At 43.3% G+C, this 19,375-nt stretch overlaps 1 protein-coding gene across 10 annotated transcripts in view; it reads right to left on the bottom strand.

Moving 5' to 3' along the window:
* PTPRM (protein tyrosine phosphatase receptor type M) overlaps positions 1-19,375 on the bottom strand; it is an 892,842-nt gene that overhangs the window by 523,321 nt on the left and 350,146 nt on the right. For all 10 annotated transcript variants that reach the window (XM_038746194.1, XM_038746195.1, XM_038746197.1 and 7 more), the window contains exon 7: positions 18,067-18,360. In XM_038746194.1, the coding sequence (XP_038602122.1) occupies positions 18,067-18,360 (294 nt within the window). The remainder of the gene's footprint in view (positions 1-18,066; positions 18,361-19,375) is intronic.

Genomic DNA, 19,375 nt, shown 5'->3' with positions numbered 1-19,375 from the left:
TGAAGCAGTTAAGGAATTAAAGTGTAGCCATGAAGGTATTTAGGGCTAAAATGACAAGCAAAAGTTTTCTCCTTCAGGAAGAATCTATTAGTGGAGAAAGTTAAAAATTGAGTGGGGAATTGAAATACTGATCTGTTAAATGTATCAAAAATATATTTATTGGACAAAACTATGGCTGGAACCATTACTACTATAGAAATGTGGCTGAAATCTGTCAGCTCAGTCTATGAAGGGTGGCTGCTGGGAATAATTTTACCTAAAATATATTACTAATTCTACACAGGTAATCTCATGGATGGGCGATCAGCAGTTTGGGATCAAGCAGTTCTATTATCTTTTTTATTTTAATAACAGGTGTACCATATTTTCCCATTAAATTTTCTTGTATTTGTAGTCTTCATTTCATTTCACATGCATTATTCATTTTTAAACTTTACTATTCATTTGCAGTCTATTCTAATAGGTAAAGTAATTACCGGTTCTTTGTATTAGTAAAATTAATTTTTAAGTTGTAATACAAACAAAGGAACGGTTAACTTTCTTCGGCAAAAACTTGACATGCTTTCAAAATTTATAAAATGCCATTGCAAATTTTATCTATAAACCATTCTATTTTCTGACTTTAAATCCACAAGTCCACCAAAAAGAGATGGAAGGCCAAATGTTCATTCAAACATGTGACCATGGAGCTGGGATGCTTTCCTTTTGAATTATCCCATAATGCAAGTCTGAAAGAAGAGAATGGCTGAGACCTACTACTTGGGTCACTCAAAACTAAAGGTAAGTTTGCCCCAAAGTTGGCTCAGCCAAGGTCTTGGGTGGCCTGCCATATTCCCCTAAGTATTTCCCTTGGTCTTCCCTTTGGTCTTCCTCTAGCTTTCTAGGCATCCACTTACATTGATACACACAGATGATTCATTCACACATGAGTAGCAGATTTGGGACAATGTAAATGAAGCTGACAGTTTACTTGAAAATAACCTGGAAAGAAGTAGCCTGAGATATCTATCTATCTATCTTTTCTGTGTGTGTATAGTATATATATCGTATGGCAAATTGTGTGGCAAATTGTATGGCAAAAATGTGAGTATACTTGTGATCCATCTAACTAAGCCCCATGTGGACACGGATGGTATCCTTTCTGTTCGTCTTGTATCTACTTAATGAAATGCTTGGCAAAATTCCCACACTTGGGAATGGTATTCAAAAAAAATCCCCATTTGAGAAATTTGTGGAAGACAAAGGAAAGTTTACTTATAGTCATATTTGTAGCAAATGAAAAGCAAGAAAAAGAGGAAATAGAAAATAAAGAAAAACACTTTATTGCCTTTTTATTTCTTTTTTTGCCTTGTTTCTAAGGAATGTAAATGATGAGTGAAGATTCTTCCCAGTGCTTTTGTGCTCCATTGGAAATGATGGGCCCCAGGAAATATGAATGTTCTCAGTATCCTTCACTTGGTGTTAAGACTTCAAACGTTAAATGTCAACATGATAACTTTCATGGAGGATGAGAAAAAGCTAAAAGAGAAGGAGGGATGAGATTTGAGGTTGGGAGAGGAGGCTCAAAGCTAACTGGGAGCAGGGCTTAAAAACAGTAGGGCAGAGTGGGAAAAAGAGTGAGGAATAAAGAGGGAAAACTGGGGAGATGTGAGTGGGAATAATGATGACTATGTTTTTGTTAAGTGCTTTACTATTTGCCAAGCACTCTATTAAGCACTGCAGTAGAAACTGCTTAAGCAAATTACACACAGTTCCTGTCCAAAATGGGGCTCACCATCTAAGTGGGAGAGAGAACGGGTATCTTATCCAAATTTTACAGATGAGGAAACTGAAGAACAGAGAAGTTAAACGGATTGCCCAAGGTCATACAACAGGCCAAATGGTGGAACTGGAATTAGAACCTAGGTGTACTGACCACTCATACTCAAGCCTCTGCTCTTACCACTAGGTCATGCTTCTCTTTCAGCATGTCCATAACTTGTTGGGGGCTTCCTCTAGACTGTGGAGGAAGCTGGGACCTTCTGACTCGCAGGCCCGTACTCTATCCACTTGGTCACGCTGCTTCTCATATTCCCCCTCCTCCCTTTCTTTAATGATGACCAAAGAAAGTCCTGCTGTCACCACCATTACCACCAGTCTGAGAGGTTTGGTCCAACCACTCGAGCCTACAGCAAGGCCCTTAGTGTGTATTTCTACCTTGAGCCTGTTGCGGTATGGTTAGGGCTGCAGAATTGGGTGGAGTCATGGGAAAAGCAGGACTTCCGATCACCATGATTAAGAAACTCCTTGAGGCCAAACGTCAGTAGCAAAGATCCCGATTTGTAGTTGTGTGCTTATGTCAATGGATTAGTGTTGAGATCCAGCAGAAAAAGGAGCAGTACTCTCTAAAACAGCTTTACAGAAAATTGGTTTTCTACTTGAATGGGCAAATACCCCAGCCTATCTTCAAAGTCCTCTTGAAAACCCACTTCTCCCAAGGAAGCATGCGCCAACTGACTTTCACCATCCAGAAACTAACTGAAATTCACAGAGGATCAAGAATCTGGTTTCAACCCTTAGTTAAAAACCTCTTGTTCACTCACTTAATTCTCTTACCATGACTACTACCAAGTACTGTAGCAAAGCCAAAAAGATGTGGGCAATGGTAGGGAAAAGAGCAAGGAATAACATGGGGAAAGAGGGGAAATCAAGGAACTATGGCACGGGGAAACAGGGAGAAAGGAAAGGACGAAAGTGAAGGTGCTGGCTTTGAGTGAAATGGGCCGAGGTCCAGAACCTAGATTCAAGAGATGCAAAGGTTCTGAAGAACAGTCCGGAAATCAAATTGCAGGTCCTTCAAATATGTAATTAATATCAGGCTTCAGGGCTAAAATAATGAATGAAACCTCTTTTCTACTACAGATTTTGAAATGGGTGTAGTTATTTTTTTTCCTCAGAATTGATGGGGTTTTTTTGTTTTACTTTTGTTTTTAAATCTCTGGAATATCACAGAGAAGCACGAAGGAGAAAGTGTACTTGTCAATTACTAATCCCTTGGAACATGTTGCATTTCATTCAGATGCTCACGTTTTACAAATAAAAGCATTTTACTTTCCAAACACTCCCAGATCTGGGTTATTGCAAAAACTGATTAGCATTCCTAAGCCTCACTTGCTCATCCAAAGCAGTTGCTACTAAGCTTCTAGATGGAACATTAATATTGGTCCGAAAATTAACAAAGGGCTTCAATGAATTTACAGACCAGAAGTCTCTTAATGGGCTTTTGGGTGGAAAATAAGGTGAATATATGATTTGAGGAAGGTCTCAAGAGATTCATGGGCAAGAGATCCATGATGGTGACTGTGATTGGATGTGAGGGGTGTTAGAAGGCCCATCCCTAAACACAAGGATGGGCATTGAGAAAGTTCTTCCTGTCATCCTTTGGAGTCACTGTGGAGACAAAAGAATGGGTTGGATGGACCTCTTTCTGACTGAAAATGACATCTCTCTGTATTTCAGTTTGAATTAGAGCTTTTAATAAGATCAATTAAGTTATTTTCCATGCCTTTTCCTTTATTCAGACCAGCAAAACTCACAAATGCCAAATGGTAATATCTTTCTTCTTTTTCTCATTTTCAATATTGTAAATGGCTTGAGCAAGACTTTCTAAAAGAACACTAAGGAAATTGCGGTGACGAACCATTTGCTTCTATTCTGTGAGCAATGAGGTCAACATCATCTCATGGAAAGCCGTATTGACAACTGAAAACTAATAAGGGTAATTCTTTATGCCCCTCTTAATGTTTATAATTGGATAGCTTTTATTGGACTAATGTGTACCAAGTGCACTAAAAGCACACTGCCCTTTGGTAGAGCACTCCGAGAAATATAGCATTGTTTTAATTTTTTTCTTGGTAAATAAACTTTAATTAAAACTAAACTGTGTTACATTCAATTAGCTCTTCGGTCTTTATTAGTTCTGAATAAGAGCCACCCTTAGTTATGATCCCTCTATCCCTTAAGTGCCTTCAGATCAACCATGTATGGCCAATTATAGATTGCTAGCATATTGTGGCTTTTGACAGTTAACTATACAGTTATCCACTCCAATTTGTGGAAACTGGTGCGAGAGGGGGCCTTAATAATGGCCAGAATCCAGGCTCTCCATGAGTTCACAAGCAAGTTTTAAAGATGCTCTATAGATCTTGAATTGTTTTCCTAGCAGGTACAGTAGCAGGGTACGAAACAAAAACCTAATTGCCTAAGGTGTGTCTGATTGGACTAAGGATGTACCTGGGCACCCACATTTGATCTTTCTCCACTGAGCTGAATGAGTTTTATTTATGATGGGCTAATGATCTGTGTCCTCTGGTTCCTGCAGATGGAATCTGATTTGTTTGAATCCTCTGCAAGTCATATGACACAATCAGACACAATCAAAATTGTGTTATCAAAATGATGCTAATTCTTTTGTGGACCCTAGTACCGTTCTGTCATGTGGTGGTTTTTCTGAGGTATACCACCCCTTTAGATTTCACAAACATTGAACCATTTGTGGCACTGTAAGCTTGTTATGGGCAAGGAATACGTCTGTTACATCCAGCACTTAGAACAGCCCTTGGCACATAGTAAGCGCTTAGCAAATACCATCATTATTATTATTATTATATTGTACTCTCCTAAGTGCTTAGTACAGTGCTCCTCACACAAGTAAGCGTTCAATAAATATGATTGACTGTCTGACATAACACTCAGCCATCTCAGCTTACAATTAGGCCTGCTTAAGAGGGAGCAACCCAGGGACAGGGATCATGTCTAATTCCTACCTGTGGATTCTTTCCCAGCATTTAAGCTTGTGCTCTGCACACAGTAAGCATTTAATAAATCACTTAGTACAGTGTTCTGCAAATAGTAAGCACTTCATACAAATGAATGAATGAATTATTGTATAAATACCACTACTACTACATATAGGGGCTCATAAAGGAGCAATTCACACTTCTACCACCCTTCAATGAATGTAAAACCTTCACTCATTCATTCATACATTCAATGGTATTTATTGATCACTTACTATGTGCAGAGCACTGAACTAAGCACTTGGGAAAGTACAATGTAACAATAACCAGACACATTCCCTCCCCACAGCAAGCGTACAGTCTAGAGGGGGAGACAGACATTAATATGAAAAAATAAATTATATGTACATAAGTTCTGAGGGGCTGGGAGGGGGGTTGAATAAAGGCAGCAATTCTGGGTGTCGCAAAAGGGAATGGGAGAAGAGGAAAGGAGACCAAGCTGGGCTTGAACCACCTAACAGGTCTGCCATTTGGTAACAGTGCTTTCCTGTAAACAGCATTTATACAAAGTGCTGAAGGACATCAAACCTCAAGAAACTTAGAATAACAGGAGAGAGGGAAACACAGAGAAGTAATCATGCAAATAGGCTCCGGCACAACAGCATAAATAACCAAGACGTCCATAAACTTGCAAAGGTTAGCTTAATGGCTGAGCCAATTCATTCAATCGTATTTATTGGGCACTTACTGTATGCAGAGCACTATACTAAGGGCTTGGGAAGTAAAAGTCGGCAACATATAGAGACGGTCCCTACCCAACAATGGGCTCACAGTCTTGAGAAGCAGCATGGCCTACTGGAAAGAGCACAGTCCTCAGAGTCATTGGTCCTGAGTTCCAATCCCGGCTCCATCACTTCTCTGCTTTGTGACTTTGGGCCAATCACTTAACTCCTACGTGCCTCAGTTTCCTCGTGTGCAAAATGGGGCTAAAGACTGTGAATCCCATGAGGAAAAGGGACTGTGCCCAACCCAACTATCCTGCATCCACTGCAGAGTACAGAGTACAGTGCCTGACACATAGTAAGCACTTAACAAATACCATTAAAAAAAAATAAGAGACCAGCAAAACCATGGAAAAACCAGGCTTTCTCTGGGAACTGGGCTTTGAGTACAGCTTTGAAGGGAAGAAGGGGCAGAATTTGGTGCGAGGGAAGGGGGCAGAGTAAGGAGGAGTTCAATCAGCTAAAAACGTTGAGAAAATTCAAACTTCAAGGTCATGTACGCAGAGGCTGTCAACTGTTTGAATTGTTTTTTGTTTCCTTTTTCTTTACTTCTATGTTATTATGGGCCCTGTCAGTTTTTTGAGAGTTCTATCCAGTGCCTTCCTCTATTTTTAAGACCGTGAGTTCTTTGAGGGCTTTACACATTTTAGTGTACTTTATTATGATAATGATGCTGACATCATGTCAGTAGCTTAACTAACTGAGGGACAGCTCTCTCCTTTGGAAAACCAGGGGCAAACAAAATAAATCAACTCCCTTTTTTTCTTCTTTTCTTTTTATTAGCTGCCCTCCTTGGCAAACAGGAGACCAGCTAACTTGCCCAGCTGCAGTAAATATGCATTATATAATCAGCTTGCCCTGATTCTTTTCTGTGCTACATGTGCTCTCTTTCCTAGCAACAGAGCCCTGGCTTATTGATAGTTTCTAAAGCTCTCAACCTGTCACAGGTATCACGTTCCAGGACTTTGAGAACTATTAATATTATTGAATGCCCCTTGATATCTCAAAGTGGTTCAGAGAGACCCTAAGGGAAGAGAGGTACACAATACAATTATCACAGTAATTAAAAAGGTGCCATGACTCTTTTCTTATAAGACTCCTGGTGACATCATTCTGTGGAGTTGCCTCACTTCACTCCCTCCCTTTGTAATTGTCCTGTCATTAGTTTATCAGCACTGCTTCTGAAACCCTCCAGCTGGTTATTAACATCACTTAAACCCACAGTTAACAAATAACCACACCAACTCAAATGTAGCAGCCCCATACAAGGATCTGGATCCCTGACAAATTGTCGCTCAGGGAGAGGCTTGTCTTATGTTAACTTTTTATCAAAATGGAAAGTTGTTTTCCTTGGAATGGGGGTGTTTCCAGTGCTTAGAACAGTGCTTTACACACAGTAAGCACTTAATAAATGCCATTATTATTAAAGGTAAAGTTGGCTTTGGGGGGATTTTCCCTTTGGGAGACAGGGGCCAGGGTCTACGGGAAAAATATCCCCAAAAGAATGAAAAAATTGACTTAGGGGAAACACACATGGAAACACATGGCTCCCCCTGTTCTAATAAGAATGATGATAATAATAATTGTGGTATTTGTTAAGCACATACTATGTGCCAAGCACTGTTCCAAGCACTGGGATGAATACATGGTAATCGAGTTGGGCACTGTCCCTGTCCCACATAAGGCTTACAGTCTCACTCCCCATTTTACAGATGATATGCCCTCCTCCCTCCAGCTCTTCATAGCTCAGGAGCCCACAGAATGAAACTGCCACTCCCACCTATCGAGCCCAGCTCCTCAGAACCTCAAACTGCTTTTTTGTTTTTATTGTTGTTGTTTTGGTGTTTGCTAAATGGTTACTACGTGCCAGGCACTGTACCACGTTGGTACAATCACTCATCCTATCTCACCAAGAATAGTACATCAGTTTTCTTTCTGACCTCCTAACCTCCTGCCTCTCCCCACTTCAGTCCATACTTCAATCCACTGCCCGGGTTATCTTTCTACAGAAACGTTCAGGGCACGTCACTCCCCATCCTTAAAATTGTCCAGTGGTTGTCTATACACCTCCACATCAAAGAAAAACTCCTCAGCTCTCCATCACCTTGCCCCTCCTACCTCACCTCCCTTCTCTCCTCCTACCTGCAGCCCGCACATTCTGCTCCTCTGGTGCTAACCTTCTCACTGTGCCTCGATCTCTCCTGTCCCACCACCGGCCCCCGGCCCACATCCTACCTCTTTCCTGGAACACCCTCCCTCCTTAAATCTGCCACTAATTCTCCCCACCTTCAACGACCTACTGAAGACACACCTTCTCCAAAACGCCTTCCCAGATGAAGCCATGCTTTTTCTCATCTCCTACTCCCTTCTGTGTCACCCTGACTCACTCCCTTTGCTCTTCCCCCCTCCCTGTCTCACAGCACTTATGTATATATGGATACATCTATAATTTCATGTATTTATATTGATGTCTATTTATAATCCTTCTCGACCTCTCAGCTGCCTTCAGCACTGTGGCCCACCCCCTTCTCCTCAACACGCTATCCAACCTTGGCTTCACAGACCCCATCCTCTCCTGGTTCTCCTCATCTCTCTAACCATTCATTCTCAGTCTCCTTTGTGGGCTCCTCCTCCCCCTCCCATCCCCTTATTATAGGGGTTCTTCAAGGGTCAGTTATTGGTCCCTTTCTGTTCTCTATCTACACTCATTCCCTTGGTGAACTCATTCCCTCCCACGGCTTCAACTATCATCGCTACACTGATGACACCCAAATCTACATCTCTGCCCCTGCTCTCTCTTCCTCCCTTCAGGCTCATGTCTCCTCTTGCCTTCAGGACATCTCCACCTGGATGTCTGCCCGCCATCTACAACTCAATGTGTCCAAGACTGAACTCCTTATCTTCCCTCCCAAACCCTACCCTCTCCCTGACTTTCTTGTCATTGTAGACGGCACTACTATCCTCCCTGTCTCACAAGCCTGCAACCTTGGTGTCATCCTTGGTCATGGGTTCAAATCCCGGCTCCGCCAATTGTCAGCTGTGTGACTTTGGTCAAGTCAACTTCCTTCTCTGGGTCTCAGTTACTTCATCTGTAAAAATGGGGATGAAGACTGGTAGCCCCCCGTGGGACAACCTGATCACCTTGTAACCTCCCCAGCAGTTAGAACAGTGCTTTGCACATAGTAAGCACTTAATAAATGCCATCATTATTACCCTCGAATCCGCTCTCTCGTTCACCTCTCACATCCAATCCGTCACCAAAACCTGCTGGACTCATCTCCGCAACATCGCCAAGATCCGCCCTTTCCTCTCCATTCAAACCGCTACCTTGCTGGTTCAATCGCTCATCTTATCCCGACTGGATTATTGCATCAGCCTCCTCCCTGATCTTGCATCCTCCTCTCTGATCTCCCATCCTCCTGTCTCTCCCAACTTCAGTCTATACTTCACGCTGGTGCCCAGATCATCTTTGTGCAGAAACGCTCTGGGCATGTTACTCCCCTCCTCAAAAATCTCCAGTGGCTGCCTGTCAACCTATGCATCAAGCAAAAACTCTTCACTCTCAGCTTCAAGGCACTCCATCACCTTGCCCCCTCCTACCTCACCTCCCTTCTCTCCTTCTACAGCCCAGCCTGCACGCTCCGCTCCTCTACCGCTAACCTCCTCACTGTACCTTGTTCTCGCCTGTCCCGCCATTGACCCCAGGCCCACGTCCTCCCCCTGGCCTGGAATGCCCTCCCTCCACACATCCGCCAAGCTAGTTCTCTTCCTCCCTTCAAAGTCCTACTGAGAGCTCACCTCCTCCAAGAGGCCTTCCCAGACTGAGCCCCCTTTTTCCTCTCCTCCTCCCCATCCCCCCACCCTACCTCCTTCCCCTCCCCACAGCACCTATATATATGTTTGTACAGATTTATTACTCTATTTTACTTGTACATATTTACTATTCTATTTATTCTGTTTAATGATGTGCATTTAGCTTTAATTCTATTTGTTCTGATGACTTGACACCTGTCCACATGTTTTGTTTTGTTGTCTGTCTCCCCCTTTTAGACTGTGAGCCCGTTGTTGGGTAGGGACCGTCTCTATATGTTGCCGACTTGTACTTCCCAAGCGCTTAGTACAGTGCTCTGCACACAGTAAGCACTCAATAAATACGATTGAATGCATGAATGAATAAATGCATTGATGTCTGTCTCCCCACCTTCTAGACTGTGAGCCTGTTGTGAGCAGGTTTTCTCTCTATTGCCATATTGTACTTTCCAAGCACTTAGTACAGTGCTCTGAACACACTAGGTGCTCAATAAATATGACTGACTGAATGAATACTAAGCGCTAGTGTAGATACGAGCTAATCTGGTTGGACAGAGTCCCTGTCCCATATGTGGCTCACGTTCCTAATCCCTATTTCACAGATGAGGTAACTGAGGCCCAGAGAAGTGAAATGACTTGCCCAAGGTCTCACAGCAGATAAGTGGCAGAGCCAGGTTTGGAACCCAGGGCCTTCTGGCTCCCAGGCCAGTGCTCTATTCACTAGGCCAAGCCACATCTCATAAGTGCTGGAATATAGTACGCATCTAGGTCCCAGGGGCAAAGGGTTTGGGGCCCATTCTTCTTTACCTGCCCTTCCCTCCAGAAATAGGCCTTGAGACCAAATTCACTCCCCTAACTTTCCCTGTTGTGACAACAGATCGACCATCATTTTTGTTCTCTTCAACCTCCAGTACATCTCAGCAGGTTTGAACAAGGCTGATTTAAAATGATAATGCATATAAGGTAACACCATTCAAATTTTGCACAACCGGATGGTAAAATTCAGTACTGAATACCACCAAAAATCACAAAACAAATGCAACCTACTTGAGTACTCAACTTAGGAGGCAGTATTGACTTGTGGAAAACGCACAGGTTTGGGAGTGAGGCAACTTGGGTTGTATTCCCAGCTCACCACGTGCCTGCTTTGTGATCTTGGGCAAGTCACTTAACTTCTCTGTGTTCAGATTCCCAGACTGAGCCCCCGTTTTCCTCTCCTCCTCCCCATTCCCCCCAGCCCTACCTCCTTCCCGTCCCCACAGCACTTGTATATATTTGTACAGATTTATTACTCTATTTATTTTACTTGTAAATATTTACTATTCTATTTATGTTGTTAATTATGTGCATATAGCCATAATTCTATTTGTTCTGATTATTTTGACACCTGTCCACATGTTTTGTTTTGTTATCCATCTCCTCCTTCTAGACTGTTAGCCCAGTGTTGGGTAGGGACCGTCTCTATATGTTGTCGACTTGTACTTACCAAATGCTTAGTACAGTGCTCTGCACACAGTAAGCGCTCAATAAATACGAATGAATGAATGAATTCCTCATCTGTAAAACTGGGATTAAATACCTGTTTCCCCTCCCCCTTAGACTTTAAACCATGTGTGGGAGAGAGAACTCTATCCCATCTTCTTATCTGGCATCAATCAACTGTATTTATTGAGTGTTTACTGTGTGCTGAACATTCTACCTGACAGCACAATGCTTGGCACATAGTAAGCCCTTAACGGATAACACAGTTATTATTATAATTATAATTCTATTCTTCAGCTTGCTAAGGGCAGCTGAAACAACTATGAGTTGCAGTAATCAAACCTTCAGGACCTGGAAAATTATGACAGGGGTACAGACAATTAAGGAAAGAAGCATCTGATCTCCATATCAGGAACATTTCTTGAAACTAGCTTGAACCTAGAAGCTACCTTTCAACAGTCCAAAAGATACACACACATATAAATAAGCATGTGTATATATATATACATATGCATATGCTATCCAGTTGGTTACTGAAATCAAATAGCATGTTTCAGGAGGACAAGAGGCTTCATAAACAGTAAATGCTAGAACATATGGGTGGGGTGGTGGTGTCAATTTCAGCTGAAAAGGTAAAGGTCAATGGCTGTCCACTGGAGAGAATCCTATTTGGTAAAGGTTAGATTTTTCCCCTCTTCCCCTGATGTTAATAAACAGGGCTCAACAAAGTTAGCTTAGTTCTCCAGGCAAACAAAAATACCACATGCCAGATGCTTGGCAATTGGGATGGTACTTTCCCAGTATCTGCAATGTTTATAGACACTGGAGGAAAGAGGAAGACCTTTGAATAAGCCTAGGAGGCAAATACTTAAACTATGACAAAACTAATAATTTCAGTTAACAGTCTTGTTAGGGCAAGGTCATGATTACCAGCACATACTGGCATCTACAATGTGCACAGCTCTGGACTAGGCTCTTAGACTGTGTGTCCCATGAGTCAGTCATTCAGTCAACTGTAAATACTGAATGCTTCCTGTGTGCAGATCACTGCACTAAACACTTGGGAGAATGCAATACAATAAAAAGACATTCCCTGCCCACAGTGAGCTTACAGGCTAGAGGGGGAGACAGATATTAATATAAATAAATGAATGACAGATAGAGAAGAAGCGTGGCTCAGAGGAAAGAGCACAGGCTTGGGAGGCAGAGGTCATGGGTTCTAATCCCGGCTCCTCCACTTGTCAGCTGTGTGACTTTGGGCGAGTCACTTAACTTCTCTGGGCCTCAGTTACCTCACCTGTAAAATGGGGATTAAGACTGTGAGCCCCATGTGGGACAACCTGATTACCTGGTATCCCCGTGGAGCTTAGAACAGTGCTTGGCACATAGTAAGCATTTAATAAATGCTATCATTATTATTATTATTGTTGTTATTATATATACACAAGTGGTATGGGACTGGGAGGGAGGATGAATACAGGGAGCAAGCCACAGAGGGAGAAGAAGAAAACAATAACAGAGTTTAGTCAGGGAAGGTGTCTTAGGGGAAATGTGCCTTCAGTAAGGCTTTCAAGCAGGGGAGAGTAATTTGTCTGTTGGATATAAGGAGGGAACACACTTCAGGCAGAGGCAGGACCTGGGCCAGAGGTCGGCAGCAAGATAGAAGAGATGGAGATACAGTGAGAAGATTATTCATTCATTCAGTCGTATTTATTGAGCGCTTACTGTGTGCAGAGCACTGTACTAAGCGCTTGGGAAGTACAAGTCGGCAACATATAGAGATGGTACCTACCCAACAACCCGGCTCAAAGTCTAGAGGGGAGAAACAGACAACAAAACAAAACATGTGGACAGGTGTCAAGTCATCAGAACAAATAGAATTAAAGCTAGATGCACATCTTTAACAAAATAAATAGAACAGTAAATATGTACAAGTAAAGTAGAGTAATACATCTGTACAAACATATATACAGGTGCTGTTGAGGGGGAAGGAGGTAGGGCGGGGGGCATGGGGAGGAGGAGAGGAAAAAGGGCGCTCAGTCTGGGATTAGCATTACAGGAGCAAAGTGTGTGGGCTTGGTTGCAGTAGAAGTAGTGAGGTGAGGTAGGAGGGGGCAAGCTGTTTGGGTGCATTAAAGTCAATGGACAGGAGTTTCTGTTTGATGAGGAGGTGAACGGGCAACCACTGGAGTTTCTTGAGGAGGGGGAATACCAGGTCTGAATGTTTTTGTAGAAAAATGATCCAGGCAGTAAAGTGTGGACTAGAGTAGGGAGAGACAGAAGGCTGGGAAGTCAGCAAGGAGGCTGATACAGTAATGAAGGTGGGATAGGAAAAGTGAATAGATTAATATGGTAGCAGTTTGGATGGAGAGAAAAGGGCAGATTTTAGTGATGTTGTGGACGTCAAATTGGCAGGATTTAGTGATGATTTGAATATGTGGGTTGAATGCAAGAGAGGAGTCAAGGATAACTCTTACTACAACCCAGCCCACACACCTTGCTCCTCTAATACTAACTTTCTGACTGTGCTTCGATCTCCACTATCTCACACCGAAAGCTTGCCCTCGTCCTGCCTCTGGCCTGAACACCTTCCCTCCTCAAATCTGACACACAATTACCCTTTCCTCCTCCAAAGCCTTGCTAAAGGCCCATCTCCTCCAAGAGGCCTTCCCTGACAAAGGCCCTCTTTCTCCTTCTTCCACTCCCTTCTACATCACCCTGACTTGCTTCCTTTGCCCCATCCCAGCCCCGCAACACTTATGTATGTACTATAGAAGCAGTGTGGTTTAGTGGAAAGAGCACAGGCTTGGGAGTCAGAGGTCGTGCGTGCGAATCCCAACTCTGCCACTTGTCTGTTGTGTGACATTGGGCAAGCCACTTAACTTTTCTCTGTGCCTCAATTCTCTCATCTGTAAAATGGGGATTAAGAGTATGAGCCCCATGTGGCAGATCCTGATTACCTTGTATCTACCCTAGTGCTTAGTACAGTGCTATGGCATATAGTAGGTGCTTAACAAATACTATTATTATTATTATTATTATTATTATTATTATTATTATCTGTAATTCATTTATTTATATTAATGAATGAGTTAACAGTCTCTGTCCCTCTAGACTGTAAGCTTGTTGTGGGTAGGGAATGTGTCTGTTTATTGTTGTTCTGTACTCTCCCAAACGCTTAGTACAGTGCTCTGTGTACAGTAAGGGTTCAATAAATACAATTAAATGAATTAATGAATAACATCGAGGCTATGGGTTTGTGAGACAAGAAGGATGGTGGTGATGTCTACAGTGATGAGAAAGTCAGGGGAGAACAGGGTTTGGGTAAGAAGATAAGAAGTTCTGTTTTAGACATTTTAAATTTGAGGTGATGGCAGGACATGCAAGTAGAGATGTCTAATGGCAGGAGAAAATTCAAGATTGTGAGACTGTTCTACTCCCAACTCTGCCACTTGTCTGCTGTGTGTCCTCGGGCAAGTCACTTACCTTCTCTGTGCTTTAGTTACCTCATCTGTAAAATGGGGATTAAGATTGTGATCCCCATGTGGGACACTGTGTCCAACCTGATTAGCTTCTATCAATCCCAGTGCTTAGAACAGTGCATGGCATATAGCACAGTGCGTAACAAATGAAATGGAAAAAAAAAAAAGAAATGGAACTTAAGAAAAGAAAACAAGCAGTTAAAGGCCTGAAGCACCAAGTAGATAATTCAAGAAGAGAAGATTGAAAGCAACAGCCTTTGAAAGGAGGTGTGGAAATTTCTCATTAACTGCCTGTCAATCTTGAGTTTACACTGTCATCCTAGTGGATTTGGTGAGCCTTCCCAATAAAGTCACTTAAAGTATAACAATTAAATTATCTTTAAAAGATGATCTTTTAAAGATTCAGTTCCTAATCTGCAGAGTTGATACTTGCCTGCATATCCAGCTACAGACCAGATCTCCAGCCCATGCTGGCCACTTTGATTTTAAATTCCAACACGATTGGAGAACCAGTCAGCATCTGCATATAAAGTTAGCAAGAGAAATGCCTGGTAGACTGGATGCAAATATAAACTCACGTGCTTTTACATAGTGCTCGTTTGTAAGAGCAGCAAGTGAGAGAGCTTATATAATTATTCTCCTGGAAAGTTGAACAAAAGTGTCATGCTCTTCAGCTTTGGGCAGTCCAAAATAAACTGATACTTTTCCTAGCAGCATTACCCTTGACACTAAGCCAAATGCTTTTCATTTGCTAATAATCATTTTACCTTATTTTTTAAAGGGATTTGTTAAGTGTTTACTTTGTGCCAGGTACTGTACTAAGCATTGGGGTAAGTACAAGATAATTCAGTGGGAGACACTCTCTGTCACACATCAATCAATGTTATTTATTGAGCATTTTCTATGTGCAGAGCACTGTACTAAGCACTTAGGAGATTACAACAGAATTAGCAGACATGTTCCCTGCCCACAACGAGTTTATCATCTGGGGGGGGGGGGCAGACATAATTATAAATAAGTATTTTATAACATATAAATAGGCCACATTGCTTTTCATCCACCAACTCTTGTATAGTACTCTCCCAAGCACTTAGTACAGGGCTCTGCACACAATATACAATAAATACCCTGGAACGAAGAGCATTAACCACCAGTAATTTCAAAGATCAGCAGCAAAATCAGCTACCAAAAAGCTGAAAACAAAATATGTGCAAAAGAGATGGGCACTTATTTTTAACTCCTACACATGAAATGAAGTTTATAGGTCATTTTGATAAAGGAACACAAGGAAATCTCATAAGTCTGATGTGGTTTAATGCAAGACATCAACTGGAGATTGTGAAAGAAAGGAGGTAATAATAATAATGGTATTTGTTAAGTGCTTACTATGTGTCAAGCACTGTTCTAAGCACTGGGAGAGATACAAGGTAATCAGGTTGTCCCACATGGGGCTCACAGTCTTAATCCCCATTTTACAGATGAGGTAACTGAGGTACAGAGAAGTTAAGTGACTTGCCCAAATCACCCATCTGACAAGTGGCAGAGCTGGGATTAGAACCCATGACCTCTGACTCCCAAGTCCGTGCTCTTTCCACTAAGCCATGCTGCTTCTCTAGTAGACAGCCCTTGTAGGGGGTGTACATCTCGGGCCAATTTCATTCCATCAGTGGTATGAACTTAAAATAGCCAAAATTACCCAGGGAAGTCCTTGGCATGTAGGCCATTCTTCCATTCTTTGACTGGAGTTCTCATCTCTGAAGCGGGGGCTAATTCCAGACACTCCACGGCTCCCAGGGAATTCTGTAGTCTCAAGCACATCCCAGCCTGTAGGTGGCTGGGAGGAATGAGGGACCTATTTTTATTGGGTACAGATACAAGGTGCTGGTTCCGTCCTGAATTCCTTGGAAAGGAGCTCAACCCCAGAGGTGACCCCATACCTTAACACAGCCCTCTAAAGAAATACCAGAGTCCCTGAATCAATGTTGATCTAACAATGAAGGAACTTCAAGTCTCCACATGATCCTATCTCTGTGGCTCTTCTGGTTGATTCCAGGACAATCCAGTAACTTGTATGAATGCTTTTGGTGTTTTTGACACTCCTGTTCTTGTCCATCATTATCATTACTATTATTACATATATAATAATATATGATATTATTATTATTGTATTTGTTAAGCCCTTACTATGTGGACACAAGTTATTAGGTTGAACACAGTCTCTGTTCCACATGGGGCTCACATTCTAAATTCATTATTACTTCCTCTCCCATATCTCTATTTCCCTCAGTTAGTTTTCAGTTTCCTGGAAAAAATCATCCACTCCTGCCTTCTACTGCCCCTGGGAGAGGAGGGTGCCTGGGGTGGGGGGGGGTATTGGGGGGCCTTCAAAAATTATTCCTACTTTGGGGCCAAGTACTTGGGGAGAGCAGAGATCTCCTAAACATGAGGCAAACTGCGGAGAGGGCTAAGGGAGGTTTGGAAGGGTGATGGAAAGAGAAGAGGGCAGGTGCAGAATGAGAAAAGGGTGAAGAGAAATGACCCAGCAGACACTGTTCTGAAAATGAGACCAGTCACAGAACAGCCTGTGGTTATCTAACGCAGTACATGTGAGCTTCTCCACAGATGTCTACCATGTGCCACTCTGGTTAAATGCTCTGTGCCCTCGGGAAAACATGTCTTCTACTCCCTGAGGAAAAAAAGTGTACCTGTCCAGGATCAATCATGGCCCAGTCCTTCCTTTTTCCACATCTACCTCAAATGAGTAGCTTGGGTTCTGGTTAAAAATTACATATCAAATTTCCATTTTCAAATGTAAGCTTTAAAAAACCAATTTCATACTAAGAATCCAGCTGATAGTTTCCTGCCTCAAAATGCTTCAGCAAAGAAAGGTTCAGGCCCCACATACCTAGGACCCTGCAAAAAATCAATCAGTTTCTCAGGCCAATTCATAGGCCCTGTAAATTCGGGGGTTGCTGAAGGTAATGCTTCCACTAAACTGTGCCGTCTCTGTGGATTACATTCCTTCTTCCTCTGACAAAGTAGCAATTTAGTCACAATGCTATTACCACTCCTGCCTTTCACAAGAATATACGTTATGCCTCTCTCCTTCAGTCCCTACTTCGATTCCATTTGTGGGCAGAGTCTAGTTCAGATGATTACAACTTTACAATCTAAGAACCAAGGTATCCGGCACCCCACAAATCACCCTTCGCTTGTTTTACAGATGGGCCCAATGTCAATGGTAGGTAGCCCTCCCATTAAGCATCCATCAATAAAGACACTGCTGTTAAGGCCTTGGCAACAAGGAGATCTATTTTTCCATGGCCCCTTCGGCATACAGACTGGGAGCTACAGATGTAAAAAGCTTTAACTGTGGACATAAAACCAAAGGAACAGGGAAAAGAAATCTGGCCTTCCAGGAGGTGGGATATTCTGAGCTGACAACAGTTAGATATTACTGTGCTCCAACAAGGCTCTGCAGTAACCTTCCTCTTTGTTTTCTCCTCATCACTAGAGGCCTTCGCCACGCTCAGTGTATGATGTGCTACGGCACTGTGGGTAACAGTTAAGGACCATCTTAATAAACAGTAAGGGTGTGTTCTCCAAAACATTATATCCTAAACCCTGGGACACAGGGCCCGGAAGAGAAAGACCCAGAAGAGCGAGGGACAGCATGTCTAGTTTCAATGTCGGAAAGGAATTGGGAGCATTCCCCGACTGCCTGGGACTCACCAGCACACTTGGTCCTCGTCTTGAGCGCTGGGCCGGGTGATCCGGTGCCGCCTTCCCCTGGTCTGGTGAGCAGCACACTAATCTCATACTCTGTATCGGGGTCCAGATGCCCAATTTTGTAACTCGTCGAATCCACGGGCTGCCGGTCACTCCAGCTGCCGCTGGCAGTGCAGTATTCCACCTCGCGCCCGATGATGGGCCCGTCCCCGTTGATGGAGTTGGCATTGAGCTGGATCCACAGGTAAGTGGCGCCCACGGAGTGCAGCTGGGGAGGGGCGATGGGGACCGGTGGCTCTGAAGGTCAGAAGAAAGAGTCAATGATATTCCTTTTGTCCTTTTGAGAGTCAATCAATCAAATGATATTTCATTCATTCATTCATTCAATAGTATTTATTGAGCGCTTACTGTGTGCAGAGCACTGTACTAAGCGCTTGAGAAGTACAAGTTGGCAGCATATAGAGACGGTCCCTACCCAACAATGGGCTCACAGTCTAGAAGGGGGAGAGAGACAACAAAACAAAACATTAAAAAAATAAAATAAACAGAATAGTAAATATGTACAAGTAAAATAGAGTAATAAATCTGTACAAACATATATACAGGTGCTGTGGGGAGGGGAAGGAGGTAGGGCGGGAGGGATGGGAATGGGGAGAGGAAGGAGGGGGCTCAGTCTGGGAAGGCCTCCTGGAGGAGGTGAGCTCTCAGTAGGGCTTTGAAGGGAGGAAGAGAGCTAGCTTGGCGGATGTGCGGAGGGAGGGCACTCCAGGTGAGGGGGAGGACATGGGCCGGGGGTCGACGGCGGGACAGGCGAGAATGAGGCACAGTGAGAAGAGCAGCGGCAGAGGAGCGGAGGGTGCGGGCTGGGCTGTAGAAGGAAAGAAGGGAGGTAAGGTAGGAGGGGGCAAGGTGATGGAGAGCCTTGAAGCCGAGAGTGAGGAGTTTTTGCCTGATGCGTAGGTTGACTGGTAGCCACTGGAGATTTTTGAGGAGCGGAGTAACATGCCCAGAGCGTTTCTGCACAAAGATGATCCAGGCAGCGGTGTGAAGTATAGACAGAAGTGGGGAGAGACAAGAGGATGGGAGATCAGAGACGAGGCTGATGCAGTAATCCAGTCAGGATAGGATGAGAGATTGAAGCAGCAGGGTAGCGGTTTGGATGGAGAGGAAAGGGTGGATCTTGGTGATGTTGCGGAGGTGAGAGCGGCAGGTTTTGGTGACGGATTGGATGTGAGGGGTGAACGAGAGAGCAGAGTCGAGGATGACACCAAGGTTGCGGGCTTGTGAGACGGGAAGAATGGTAGTGCAGTCT

The sequence above is a fragment of the Tachyglossus aculeatus genome, chromosome 5, assembly GCF_015852505.1.
Source record: "Tachyglossus aculeatus isolate mTacAcu1 chromosome 5, mTacAcu1.pri, whole genome shotgun sequence".
Taxonomy (NCBI): Eukaryota; Metazoa; Chordata; class Mammalia; order Monotremata; family Tachyglossidae; genus Tachyglossus; species Tachyglossus aculeatus.
The sequence above is the reverse complement of the archived record's forward strand: the minus strand, read 5'-3'. Positions and strand labels throughout refer to the sequence as shown.